At 39.6% G+C, this 12,551-nt stretch overlaps 1 protein-coding gene across 1 annotated transcript in view; it reads left to right on the top strand.

Annotated features, from left to right (window-relative positions):
* Positions 1-12,209, top strand: part of LOC103510458 — a 41,859-nt gene extending 29,650 nt beyond the window's left edge. Inside the window, exons 2-3 of the mRNA XM_026824494.1 lie at positions 6,802-6,928; positions 12,137-12,209. Of these exons, the coding sequence (XP_026680295.1) occupies positions 6,802-6,928; positions 12,137-12,170 (161 nt within the window). The 3' untranslated portion in view covers positions 12,171-12,209. The remainder of the gene's footprint in view (positions 1-6,801; positions 6,929-12,136) is intronic.
* The last annotated feature ends 342 nt before the right edge of the window (positions 12,210-12,551 follow it).

Below are 12,551 nucleotides of genomic sequence, written 5' to 3'. Positions count from 1 at the left end.
GACTCTGTGTCGGGGATAAGACAGGGGTTCTCAGAAAAACATCAGCCTTGTGAGGATTCTCAGAAAATATCAGCCTTGTGGAGGTTCTTAGAAAATATCAGCCTTGTGGTGGTTCTCAGATGTTATAGGCATAGATTCTCGGAAAATCTCAGCCTTCGGGGTTCTCAGATGTTATAGGCTTAAGGGTTCTCAGAAAATATCAGCCTTTTGGGAGTTCTCAGAAAATGACAGCCTTCGGGGTTCTCAGGTGTTATAGGCTTAGGGGTTTTCGGAACACATCAGCCTTGTGTTGTTCTCAGAAAATATCAGCCTTGTAGAGGGTCTCAGAAAATATCAGCCTTGTGGGGGTCCTCAGAACCCATCAGCCTTGTGATTCTCAGAAAACATCAGCCTTGTGGGGATTCTCAGAAAACATCTGCCTTGAGGAGGTTCTCAGAAAACATCAGCCTTGTGGGGATTCTCAGAAAACATCTGCCTTGAGGAGGTTCTCAGATCAGCCTTGGTGTTGTTCTCAGAAAATATCAGCCTTGTAGAGGGTCTCTAAAAATATCAGCCTTGTGGGGGTCCTCAGAACCCATGAGCCTTGTGATTCTCAGAAAACATCAGCCTTGTGGAGATTCTCAGAAAACATCTGCCTTGAGGAGGTTCTCAGAAAATATCGGTCTCAGAAAATATCAGCCTTGTGGGGGTCCTCAGAACCCATCAGCCTTGTGATTCTCAGAAAACATCAGCCTTGTGGGGATTCTCATAAAACATCTGCCTTGAGGAGGTTCTCAAAAAATATCAGCTTTGTGGGGGTTCTCAGAACACAGGGGGTTTGGGAACCACTGAATGACAGAGCGTTCCATTTTCTTCGCAAGGGAGGAGGAGGGGAGGGAAGGAAAGAGGGAGGGAGAGAAAGAGATACAAAAAAGCGACCTAAAAAAATGTATATAGGAACTCAGTTTTTTGCCTCTTTCAATTTTTCCCTCGATAGAAAAGGCTCTCTTTTTTACCGAGAAATTGAGGGATAGATAGAGAGGTACACACAGACATAAACAACAGAAGGAAACATGTAGCAGAGGATATAACTCGAAGAAGAATGCAGACAGAATAAGACAATGTGAAAATAAACTTCATTACGAAAATGATATTAAATTAATATAATTAAGAAGACAGGGTGTCTCGAATAAACTTGAAACCCCAGAATTTCTCCGTCTAATGATCCAAACTTTTTTTTTTAGGTTTGATAGAAGGAACTCTAACTGCTATCGTACCGAAATTGAAGAGAGAAGGAAGACAGGATAGGAGAAAGCCAGCCCTTCCAAGAACGAACATTATCAGTTCAGGGATAAAACCGCCCCGGTTGGAAATCGAACCCGGCCTAGCGCTTACAAGGCAGACACTCTACCAACCAAACTAACTAGGCTGGCCAGAAAAATTGACTAAAATGTATTTTTTTTAGTATTTCCCCTTCTTTTACATTTGTGTGGCTTTCCGATATTAAGGCCTTTACTCAATTGTTGGTTGGAAATCGAACCCGGCCTAGCGCTTACAAGGCAGACACTCTACCAACCAAACTAACTAGGCTGGCCAGAAAAATTGACTAAAATATTTTTTGAGTATTTCCCCTTCTTTTACATTTGTGTGGCTTTCCGATATTAAGGCCTTTACTGAATTGTCTCTTGTGTTCTTTGGACTCGCAGGCCCGGGCCTGTTGGGGCCTCTAAATCCGCCCCTGTTTATCTCAAAAACACACAGGGTTTCATTAGCAAAAACGTCAAACCCCAAGCGCATTATCAAGACAAGATAGAAAACCATTATCACAATTATCACCCTTATTCCATTGTTCAAACAAAACAACACAAATACAACAAGAAAAGTAACGAAGAACAAATGAATCGAGAAATAATTAAGATGAAAATACAAAGATAACAAAAGTTGAAATTGTAAAGGGACAACAAGAAAAGTAACGAAGAACAAATGAATCGAGAAATAATTAAGATGAAAATACAAAGATAACAAAAGTTGAAATTGTAAAGGGACCTGGAAATATCTGGAAGAGAGATTGTCGAATTCAATTTGAAATGTTCAATAGCCATCGCTTTCAGACATAAAGACTAGAGTTTTTTATTTACGTTCGTGATTATTTTAACAATTTTGCTGGCTGTACAGATTTTCCCCTAAAGGCCCGTACGTGTTCCCACTTATGAGTTTAATTCGATTTTTTTCCGAATGTCCTGTAGACAATGTAATTTAAATAGAGTGTTCCCACAACACACGACACAATTTTTTTCCCGACCGAAACAAAATGTATGATAAATGAATAAGAAATAATTATAATAAAAAATCCGGAAAGTCTCAGACTCACAAAATGGCTGCCATTATTATAGTTCAACAAATAAATAATACATGCTTTCAGACATAAAGACTAGAGTTTTTTATTTACGTTCGTGATTATTTTAACAATTTTGCTGGCTGTACAGATTTTCCCCTAAAGGCCGTACGTGTTCCCACTTAGGAGTTTAATCCGATTTTTTTCAGAATGTCCTGTAGGCCTGTAGGCAATGTAATTTAAATAGAGTGTTCCCACAACACACGACACAATTTTTTTCCCGACCGAAACAAAATGTATGATAAATAAATAAGAAATAATTATAATAAAAATCCGGAAAGTCTCAGACTCACAAAATGGCTGCCATTATTATAGTTCAACAAATAAATAATACATCCAAAACTATCATAGGCAGATTTACCAAAGAAAAGTTTCGTCCTAGGCATATATTTCACTGAAGGAAAGGGGGAGCTAGGGTCATAAATTTTTGGAAACCTAAAGTAAGTATAGGGAAAAAGATAACAAAGTTTGTCCCAAGTTGCAATTTATCAGAGGAAGGAAAATGGCCTCTCTAGAATAATATAAGAGAGACGGCATTCTTTAACTCAATAGGGGAGCTAGGGTCATAAATTTTTGGAAACCTAAAGTAAGTATAGGGAAAAAGATAACAAAGTTTGTCCCAAGTTGCAATTTATCAGAGAAAGGAAAATGGCCTCTCTAGAATAATATAAGAGAGACGGCATTCTTTAACTCAATTCTCCGAAGGTCTCATTTCCATAGGAAAAGACAGGATTTTTATGATATACCGCAAGTTGGGGCATCACGGTCCTTAAAGGGTAACACTGTCCACCATTTTTCAAGGGCAAATTGGGGAGTAAGAATAAAATAGAGGGGAAAATGGCCTGTCTCAAATATTAGGGGAGACTGTTCTTTACTCCTCTCCGGTCTCATTTTGATTTTTATTTTTTACTATTATATACCGCAAGTTGGGGCATACCACTGTCCTTTAGATCTAATATTTAGTAAACAAATAAGTAATCTTTTTTTCTTCGCCTTTTCCCGTGTATAGACGGAATCGGCGTTTTTCGTCAGCCTCTCAATCGGCCCTAACTAGGGTGATTGCTTTGGGCTGACGTTTGGTTTTAGACATTAATAAATAATAATAATAAAAAATCTTGAATTTACAGGTCGTGATCGTGGCATGTCCATCCCGCAGTGTGTCCCTTATCAGATGATTGAGAAGAGTCCTATGGCGTTGCTGAATACAGCCTCAAAATCTGCATCTTATTCCTGCTTCCTGCAGAAATCAGGTAGGTAAGTATAGGTATTTACTCTTTTTATTTCAAGGTGTTAGGTCAACACGATAACAAGAAGATAGCCTGTTTCCCGAAAAGCATTTGTCGTATGAAATCTTCTATTGTATAAAATCCGTCGTATAAAATCAATAGTTCGGGATTCAATAATTTCCGAAGAAAAATATTGTGTGAATTTGATTTTTAGAAAAAATCTGTGGCCAAAAACACTCACCTATGAGGGTACCACTTTGGAATTTACTTTTTATTACCTTTATGTAATTCGTACAAAATAACGTAGGTATCTGTGGCATACAATACCTCTTAGCCTATTCGATATCCTTCCCCCCCCCCTCCTCCCCTCCCGTTCCCCCTCACTTGTGTCACTTGTTACAAACTGGCCCTAATACTGACCTGTAGGTCCACAGAGCGGTATCCTACCCACTTGTACGGCCTCCTCTTACTTCCCTAGAATCTCTCCCTCTTCCCTCCCTTAATCTCCTCTTTCCTTCCGTAATCTCTTTTCCCTTCTTGAATTATATCCAAACCTCCTCCTTCCCTCCCTAATCTCTTTTCCGCTTCCTTGAATTGATATGCCAAATCTCCTTCCGCTTCCTTTAATTCTCCTCAACCTTTCCCTCTCTTTCTTCTACCTCTCTATATTTCTCCTCTTTCCTTCTCTCTCTCTCTTCTTCTCTTCTCTTTCCCTCTCCGTTTCCTCATGTTTTTGTCGGACTTTTCCTCGCCCTTCTCCTCTTTTTCCTCCTCTTCCCTCTCCTTCTTTCTCCCTCTTTCCCTCTCCTTTCCTCCTCCTTTCCCTCTTCTATCTTCTCTCCTCTTGCCCTCTCCTCTTTCTCATCCTCTTCCCTCTCCTCTTTCTCCTCCTTTCCCTTCTCCTCTTTCTCCTCCTCTTCCTCTACTCTTCCTCTCCTCTTCTCTCTCTGTCCCTCTTCTCTTCCTTCTCCTCTTGCCTCTCCTCTTCCTCTCCCTTCCCCTCTCCTTTCACCTCCCCTCCTCTTTCACCTCCTGATTTTCATATCAAATTCTCTCATTGCGGATTCTACAATGCGTATCGGCTTCAAAAGGGTATGGCTTAGCTATGCAAAGTTGATGTGTTTCAACCTCGTACTAAAGCTAGGTGTTGTTGTTTCTTGTTGTAGCGGCTTATGAGGCCTTTCGCCGAATGCGTGTTTGCAGAGTAAAGAAAGACCATCTTTTTGTTATCTGCCATTTACCCGGGGGCTTGATGGCCCTCATAGCCTGTTTATTTGGCTCTGTCACTGAACCGCAGTCAACCATCGTGAGGACTTATGCTTATTCTTTAAAAGCAGGGAGAAAAGAACTCTTGAAACTATCAGCGAGACTAGGATGGTTTAGGGGTAGCTGTTCTCCTCCTGTTTATGGTGCAGCCAGCTCACGTAACAGGAGATAGAAGCTAGGTGCTTAGATATTGGTCGCTTCCAAAAACAAACACTTGTAGAAGACACACGACCATCACGGTTATAAAAGCATTAGTTAAAGTTTTCTCATAATGTTGGTATTTTTTTTTTTTTTTTTTTTTTTTTTTTTTTTTTTTTTTTTTTTTTTGTTTTTTTTTTTTTTTTTTTTTTTTTTTTGTTTTTTTTTTTGTTTGTTTTTTTTTTTTTTTTTATTTTTTTTTCTTTTTTTTTTTTTTTTTTTTTTTTTTTTTTTTTTTTTTTTTTTTTTTTTTTTTTTTTTTTTTTTTTTTTTTTTTTTCGGTAATTTCGCTTCAGGACAGCTACACTACGTAACACGTCTACGATGGTATTGTAGCTGTCCTGACACGAAAATTCCTACGTATTTATGGAACTTCGAACTACATCTTTCTGACTCACATGAGGCTCACATAGATGCTGACCTGACGGTCGTGTGTTTGATAATCACCTTTAGGTGTCTTTGTATTTTATTATCTATTAGTAGTATTACTAATTACTATTTCATTACTTCTTTAAAACTCTTCTTCTCTCTTTTTTGGAATTTTTTTTTTTTTTTTTTTTTTTTTTTTTAAATTGTCTCTCAACAAACAAAGGAGGCCCTTTAACATTTCACAAACAATTAAACAAATAAATAGGCACAAGGATATTAAAAAAAGAACAGTAAAAGTCACACGACGTATAGCAATTAAAACGACAGACAAGTATGAGAGGTGAGCGAAAACGGTGATTTGCCTCGTAAAATAAAGACAAAAAGATTGGAAGAAGAAGAAGAATATGAAGAGAAAAAAGAGGAGGAGTAGGAAGAAAATACGACATGGAATAATGATGAAGAAGAAGAAGAAGAAGAGGAGGAGGAGGAGAAGTCAGAAGATACGACATGGAAGAAATAATTGAGAAGAAGACGGAGGAGGAGGAGGAAAGAGTGAAGAAAGAGAACATAAAAAGGGTAATTTCTTCAGGAAAGCATCAAATTTGGTATGAACCATCAGAAGGACACGACATTAGTCGACGAAGAAGAAGAAGAAGGGAGAAGGAAAAGAAGAAGATCACAACGAATAAGATGGAAGCAGTAGAAAAGAGAACTAGAAGAGGAGGATTGAACGACAAAGTGTTGTAAAAAATAAAATATAGTCGGGGAAAAGTTAGAAACAATGAAAGATAAAAATCTGGTGTGAACATCACACGACTTTCCTTTTCCTATTGAATGATGCTTGTTTGAGTGTTCTTTTACCCTAACTTTTACAATATACTCTAACCCAGTGTTTCCCAACCTGGGCGATATCGCCCCCTTGGGGGCGATGAAGCCTTAGGGGGCGATATGGGGGGCGATCAATAAAAGGAGCGATAAAGGGGGCGATGACTATCTAGGGGCAAAAATGTAAGTAGGTACCTACTTAGTTATTTTAGTCTTAAAAAATAAATCCGAAGAGGAGAGAGAGATTTAGTTTTTATTATTTAGAGATTTTGTTTATTTAGAGAGGTTTAGTTTTTATCTTTCTAATCACAGAAGTTGAGTCCATATATAAATATAAGGTGGTACGTCAAAATCTCTGAAAATTTCAAGTGGTACGTGTTTACTAAAAGGTTGAGAACCCCTGCTTTAGATATAATATTTAGTAAACAAATCGGCGTTTTTCGTCAGCCTCTCAATCGGCCCTAACTAGGGTGATTGCTTTGGGCTGACGTTTGGTTTTAGACATAAATAAATAAATAATAATAATAAATCTTGAATTTACAGGTCTCAATCGTGGCATGTCCATCCCGCAGTGTGTCCCTTATCAGATGATTGAGAAGAGTCCTATGGCGTTGCTGAATACAGCCTCAAAATCTGCATCTTATTCCTGCTTCCTGCAGAAAACAGGTAGGTAAATATAGGTATTTACTCTTTTTATTTCAAGGTGCTAGGTCAACACGATAACACAAGAAGATAGAAGAAAAAGAAAAATTCCGTTGGTCCTCATTTTTCCTACTCTATGACTTTGAAACATCACCCAAGTAAGCGCAACTGATCTATTGATGTCCGGTGTTACGCCAAGAGAACCGAGGGGTGTCAGATACTCAAAAGTTTGGGAACCCCTCCTCTTTTGTATTTACAAGCGCTCGGTCCCGTGCAATATTAATGAACCGTGCTGTGAGAACATCGAGGATGACAGGTTCAAAGCTATTCCAAGTGTAGCTATGACCAATCTACATAGTGCTTAACATCGGAAGCCAGGGAATGAAGAGAAGGAAAAGAAATAGAGAGAACGAGGGAGTGTAAAGGAGTTTGAGGAGGAGTAAGGATACAAAGAGAGAGGAAGAGAAATAGAACGTTGGAAGGAATGGAAAGCGAAGAAGGAAGAGACAGGAGATGAGATTGAGGAGGAGAAAGGATAAGAGAGGAAAAAGAAGAAGGGAGAGAAAAGGGGAAAGAGAAGGGAGACAAACAGGGAGGAAGAGAAGTAGAACCTCTGAAGGAATGGAAAGCGAAGAAGGAGGAAAAGGGATAAGAGAAGGGGAAAAAGAAGAAGGAAGAAAAGGGAAGGAGAAGTAGAAAATCAGAGATGATGAGTTCAAAGGAGGATGGATGAGAACATCGGGGATGACAGGTTCAAAGCTATTCCAAGTGTAGCTATGACCAATCTACATAGTGCTTAACATCGGAAGCCAGGGGATATGAGGAGCAGGAAAAGAAATAGAGAGAATGAGGGAGTCTAAAGGAGGATGAGGAGGAGGAAGGATACAAAGAGAGAGGAAGAGAAGTAGAACCTCTGAAGGAATGGAAAGCGAAGAAGGAGGAAAAGGGATAAGAGAAGGGGAACAAGAAGAAGGAAGAAAAGGGAAGGAGAAGTAGAAAATCAGAGATGATGAGTTCAAAGGAGGATGGAAAAGGAAGAAGAGGAAGAGAAGAAGGGGTAGAAATAGAGAGAAGGGAAGAGGAAGAAAAAGTACTCTAAAGTTTGGGAACCCCTCCTCTTTTGTATTTACAAGCGCTCGGTCCCGTGCAATATTAATGAACCGTGCTGTGAGAACATCGGGGATGACAGGTTCAAAGCTATTCCAAGTGTAGCTATGACCAATCTACATAGTGCTTAACATCGGAAGCCAGGGGATGAAGAGAAGGGAAAGAAAGGAACAGAGAGGAGAAGGAAAAGAAATAGAGAGAACGAGGGAGTCTAAAGGAGGATGAGGAGGAGAAAAGATACAAAGAGAGAGGAAGAGAAGTAGAACGTCGGAAGGAATGGAAAGCAAAGAAGGAAGAGATAGTAGATGAGGAGATTGAGGAGGGGAAAGGATAAGAGAGGAAAAAGAAGAAGGGAGAGAAAAGAAGGGATACAAACAGAGAGGAAGAGAAGTAGAACCTCTGAAGGAATGGAAAGCGAAGAAGGAGGAAAAGGGATAAGAGAAGGGGAACAAGAAGAAGGAAGAAAAGGGAAGGAGAAGTAGAAAATCAGAGATGATGAGTTCAAAGGAGGATGAATATAAAGGATGGAAAAGGAAGAAGAGGAAGAGAAGAAGGGATAGAAATAGAGAGAAGGGAAGAGGAAGAAAAACGGAAAGAGAAGGAGAAGAAGCAAAACAAGAAGGAAAAAAGGGAACAGAAAATACAGAAATATGAAGGGAAAGTAGTATAAAAGAAGAGAAGACGTGGAAAAGGAAGAGAAAGAGAAGAAGGAAGAAAAGGGAAGGAGAAGTAGAAAATCAGAGATGATGAGTTCAAAGGAGGATGAATATAAAGGATGGAAAAGGAAGAAGGGGAAGAGAAGAAGGGATAGAAATAGAGAGAAGGGAAGAGGAAGAAAAAGGGAAAGAGAAGGAGAAGAAGCAAAACAAGGAGGAAAAAAGGGAACAGAAAATACAGAAATATGAAGGGAAAGTAGTATAAAAGAAGAGAAGACGTGGAAATGGAAGAGAAAGAAAAAATAGAACATCGGAAGGGATGAAAAGAGGGGTAGGAAGAGAAGGGAAAAGAGAAGAAGTAGAAAGAGAGGAAGAGCAGAAGCAGTCGTGTTAACTCATGAGGAGGATGAGGTGCAGAAATATGAAGAGAAAGCAGAAGGGAAGGAGAAGAAGAGGAAGCGAGCAGGAGCGGCCGTGTGAAAGTAGTATAAAAGAAGAGAAGACGTGGAAAAGGAAGAGAAAGAAAAAATAGAACATCGGAAGGGATGAAAAGAGGGGTAGGAAGAGGAGGGAAAAGAGAAGAAGTAGAAAGAGAGGAAGAGCAGAAGCAGTCGTGTTAACTCATGAGGAGGATGAGGTGCAGAAATATGAAGATGTAGCAGAAGGGAAGGAGGAGAAGAGGAAGCGAGCAGGAGCGGCCGTGTTAACTCATATTTTTGGGCTAGGGTTATTCGGCCGAATGAAATGTCAGGGGGGCTGTACAGAATATTGTGCAATGAATTTTACACAAACTCCCCATATACAACATGTACGGGGGTCCTCTTTTTCCTTCCGTCTAGAAAAAAATAAATAAAATATATGGCGAAAACATCACACCGTTTCCTATTCGCTACATCAAGAGCGTATTTATTGTTAAAAATTCAATCTAAATCATGAATTAAATCCTGACTTATGAATTATTCTGGTGAAGCTGAGAGGCTCTTCACAATTTATGTGGATCTCATAACTTTTTTTTTTTAGAAGAAGTAGAAGATTGCTAGAGGAAACTGTAACATGTAACAACGGAGATCTTATCGTCCCGAAATCGAAGAGAGAAGAAAGACAGGATAGGAGAAAGCCAGCCGTTCCAAGAACGAATCTTATCTGTTGAGGGTAAAGTTCGCCCCGGGTGGGAATCAAACCTAGCGCTTGTTGTGTATGATGGTGGTTTCGAACCAGTGTATTTCGGTTTTCCAATATCCTCTTCACAATTTTATGTGGATCTCATAACTTTTTTTTTTTAGAAGAAGTAGAAGATTGCTAGAGGAAACTGTAACATGTAACAACGGATAATAGATTGAAGATTCTGTAACTTTGTGAAGGTCCATCTTGACTAGGTAGGTTGAAATGACAAACATATACTTCTTCACTATTTGTGAAATGACAAACACAAATAGTGAAGAAGTATATGTATTATGTTTGTCATTTCAACCTACCTAGACTGTAACAACGGAGGTCTTATCGTCCCGAAATCGAAGAGAGAAGAAAGACAGGACAGGAGAACGCCAGCCGTGCCGAGAACGAATCTTATCTGTTGAGGGTAAAGTTCGCCCCGGGTGGGAATCAAACCTAGCGCTTAAAATACAGGTGCCCTCCCGTCCAAGCCAACTACGTGGGCTATGCGTAGGTTTACTATTGAGGGTAATAGAAAGTAAAAAGAGAGGGACATGGGAGAGAAGAGGAGTGCGATAATAATATTGAGAGAAGGGGGCAAAAAATCAGAAAAAAAATAACACAATATTTACGACTTTGAAATTTCGAGAAAATTGGATTTTTCTCGAATTATATCCAAATCTCCTTCCCTTCCTTTAATTCTCCTCAAACCATTTCTCCCTCTCTTTCCTTCTACCTCTCTATATTTCTCCCTCTCTTTCCTTCTCTCTCTCTCTTTCCTTCTCCTTCTCTTTCCCTCTCCCGTTCCTCATGTTTTTGTCGGACTTTTCTCCTCCCTCTCCTCTTTTTCCTCCTCTTCCCTCTCCTCTTTCTCCTCCTCTTCCCTCTCCTCTTCCTCCTCCTCTTCCCTCTCCTCTTTCTCATCCTCTTCCCTCTCCTCTTTCTCCTCCTCTTCCCTCTCCTCTTTCTCCTCCTCTTCCCTCTCCTCTTTCTCCTCCTCTTCCCTCTCCTCTTCCTCCTCCTCTTCCTCCTCCTCTTCCCTCTTCTCTTCCTCCTCCTCTTCCCTCTCCTCTTCCTCCTCCTCTTCCCTCTCCTCCTCCCTCTCCTCTTTCAACCTCTATTTCATCTCAAATTCTCTCTTGGATCTACAATGCGTATCGGCTGTCAAAAGGATGGCTAGCTATGCAAGTTTGATGTGTTTCAACCTCGTACATAAAGCTAGGTTGTTGTTGTTCTTCTCTCTCTCTCTCTCTCTCTCTGACTCTAATATTGTATTTTTACTTTCTGTTGCATTATGCATGGGGGACCTATACTGTGTGATGTAAAACTGAAATTATTAACATTGGGTTATTTTTTTTTTTAAATTTGAGCAATAACATTCGTAGAACATACGCAAAAAGAATATCTTTTTGGGACTTAGCGCCATTTCGACCGCTCTTTACGACTTAAAGGTGTGTCCACACATAGTGGACCGGCTATCAATCGATGCCGGCTGAACCGTCCACATTTCCTCGACAACATAATTATATTCACCTCTTAGAATCGTAGATCGATATCGAATGATTGGCCACACCTTAACAGTTAGAAATGTCCTAGCCGTTCTGTCGAGGAAAATTTGAATTTTATTTAAATTGTGTGAAATATCTTCGAAAAAAGTAAGAGAAGGAAAAGTAAGATGGAGGGAGGGGGCTATCAATCGATGCCGGCTGAACCGTCCACATTTCCTCGACAACATAATTATATTCACCTCTTAGAATCGTAGATCGATATCGAATGACAGCCGGTCGACCATGTTTGGCCACACCTTAACAGTTAGAAATATCCTAAACAAATTGAATAGGTAAAGGAAAACCGTGCGATGTTCTCGCCAGATATTTCTTTTTTCTCTCTTCATGATATTATTATGTTATTCTACATAACCCTTATATTGAATTTATGAAGTGAGCGAGTGGGAATGTGTGAACACAAATCCGGAAAGGGTGGAATTATATCCAAATCTCCTTCCCTTCCTTTAATTCTCCTCAAACCATTTCTCCCTCTCTTTCCTTCTACCTCTCTATATTTCTCCCTGTCTTTCCTTCTCCCTCTCTTTCCTTCTCTCTCTCTCTTTCTCTTCTCCGTTCCTCATGTTTTTGTCGGACTTTTCTCCTCCCTCTCCTCTTTTGGAAACAAGGGAGTGAGGAAAAAATTCCTACCGCTTTGGGAGAGGTTCTTTCGTGAGATTGAGATGTTTGTATTGCGACCTCTTTCTTTGCCATCTCATCTGACCCGGCCTGACAAGTTGGAAATTTTGATAATATTTTACTATTCTTTCTTTCCAGGAGATTTGTGGTTTGCTTCCCTGTAGCGACATGAAAAATTTGTGGCGTTTCGAGGTGGAAATTTTTGTAAATTATTTGCTTAAACAAATTACCTTTAGGTACTATACCTATTCTTTCTTCCAGTCCTGAAAACGCACCTCAAGAGGAATTTGGCTAGATTTCAAGGAGCTAGACCGGGTTCTGAGATATTTGCAAACAAATTTAACTAATTTAAATTGAGAATTACGTATTATCTACTTCACCCTCTTTAGGGGCAAAAACCTAAGATGTTAGTCCCCTCTTAAAATAAAAACAATTTCTTTGTGTTATTATGTCACAACTTTGGTGCTCACTGCAGCATTGTAGGATTTTTCCCAATAAGTATCTCAATAATTCTAACAACCAATGTTTACCTACCATGCTGGCACCGGTCGCT

This window comes from Diaphorina citri, unplaced genomic scaffold (assembly GCF_000475195.1).
Source record: "Diaphorina citri unplaced genomic scaffold, Diaci psyllid genome assembly version 1.1 scaffold601, whole genome shotgun sequence".
Lineage (NCBI taxonomy): Eukaryota > Metazoa > Arthropoda > Insecta > Hemiptera > Psyllidae > Diaphorina > Diaphorina citri.
Note: the sequence above shows the minus strand (reverse complement) of the source record. Positions and strands in the feature narration are given on the sequence as shown.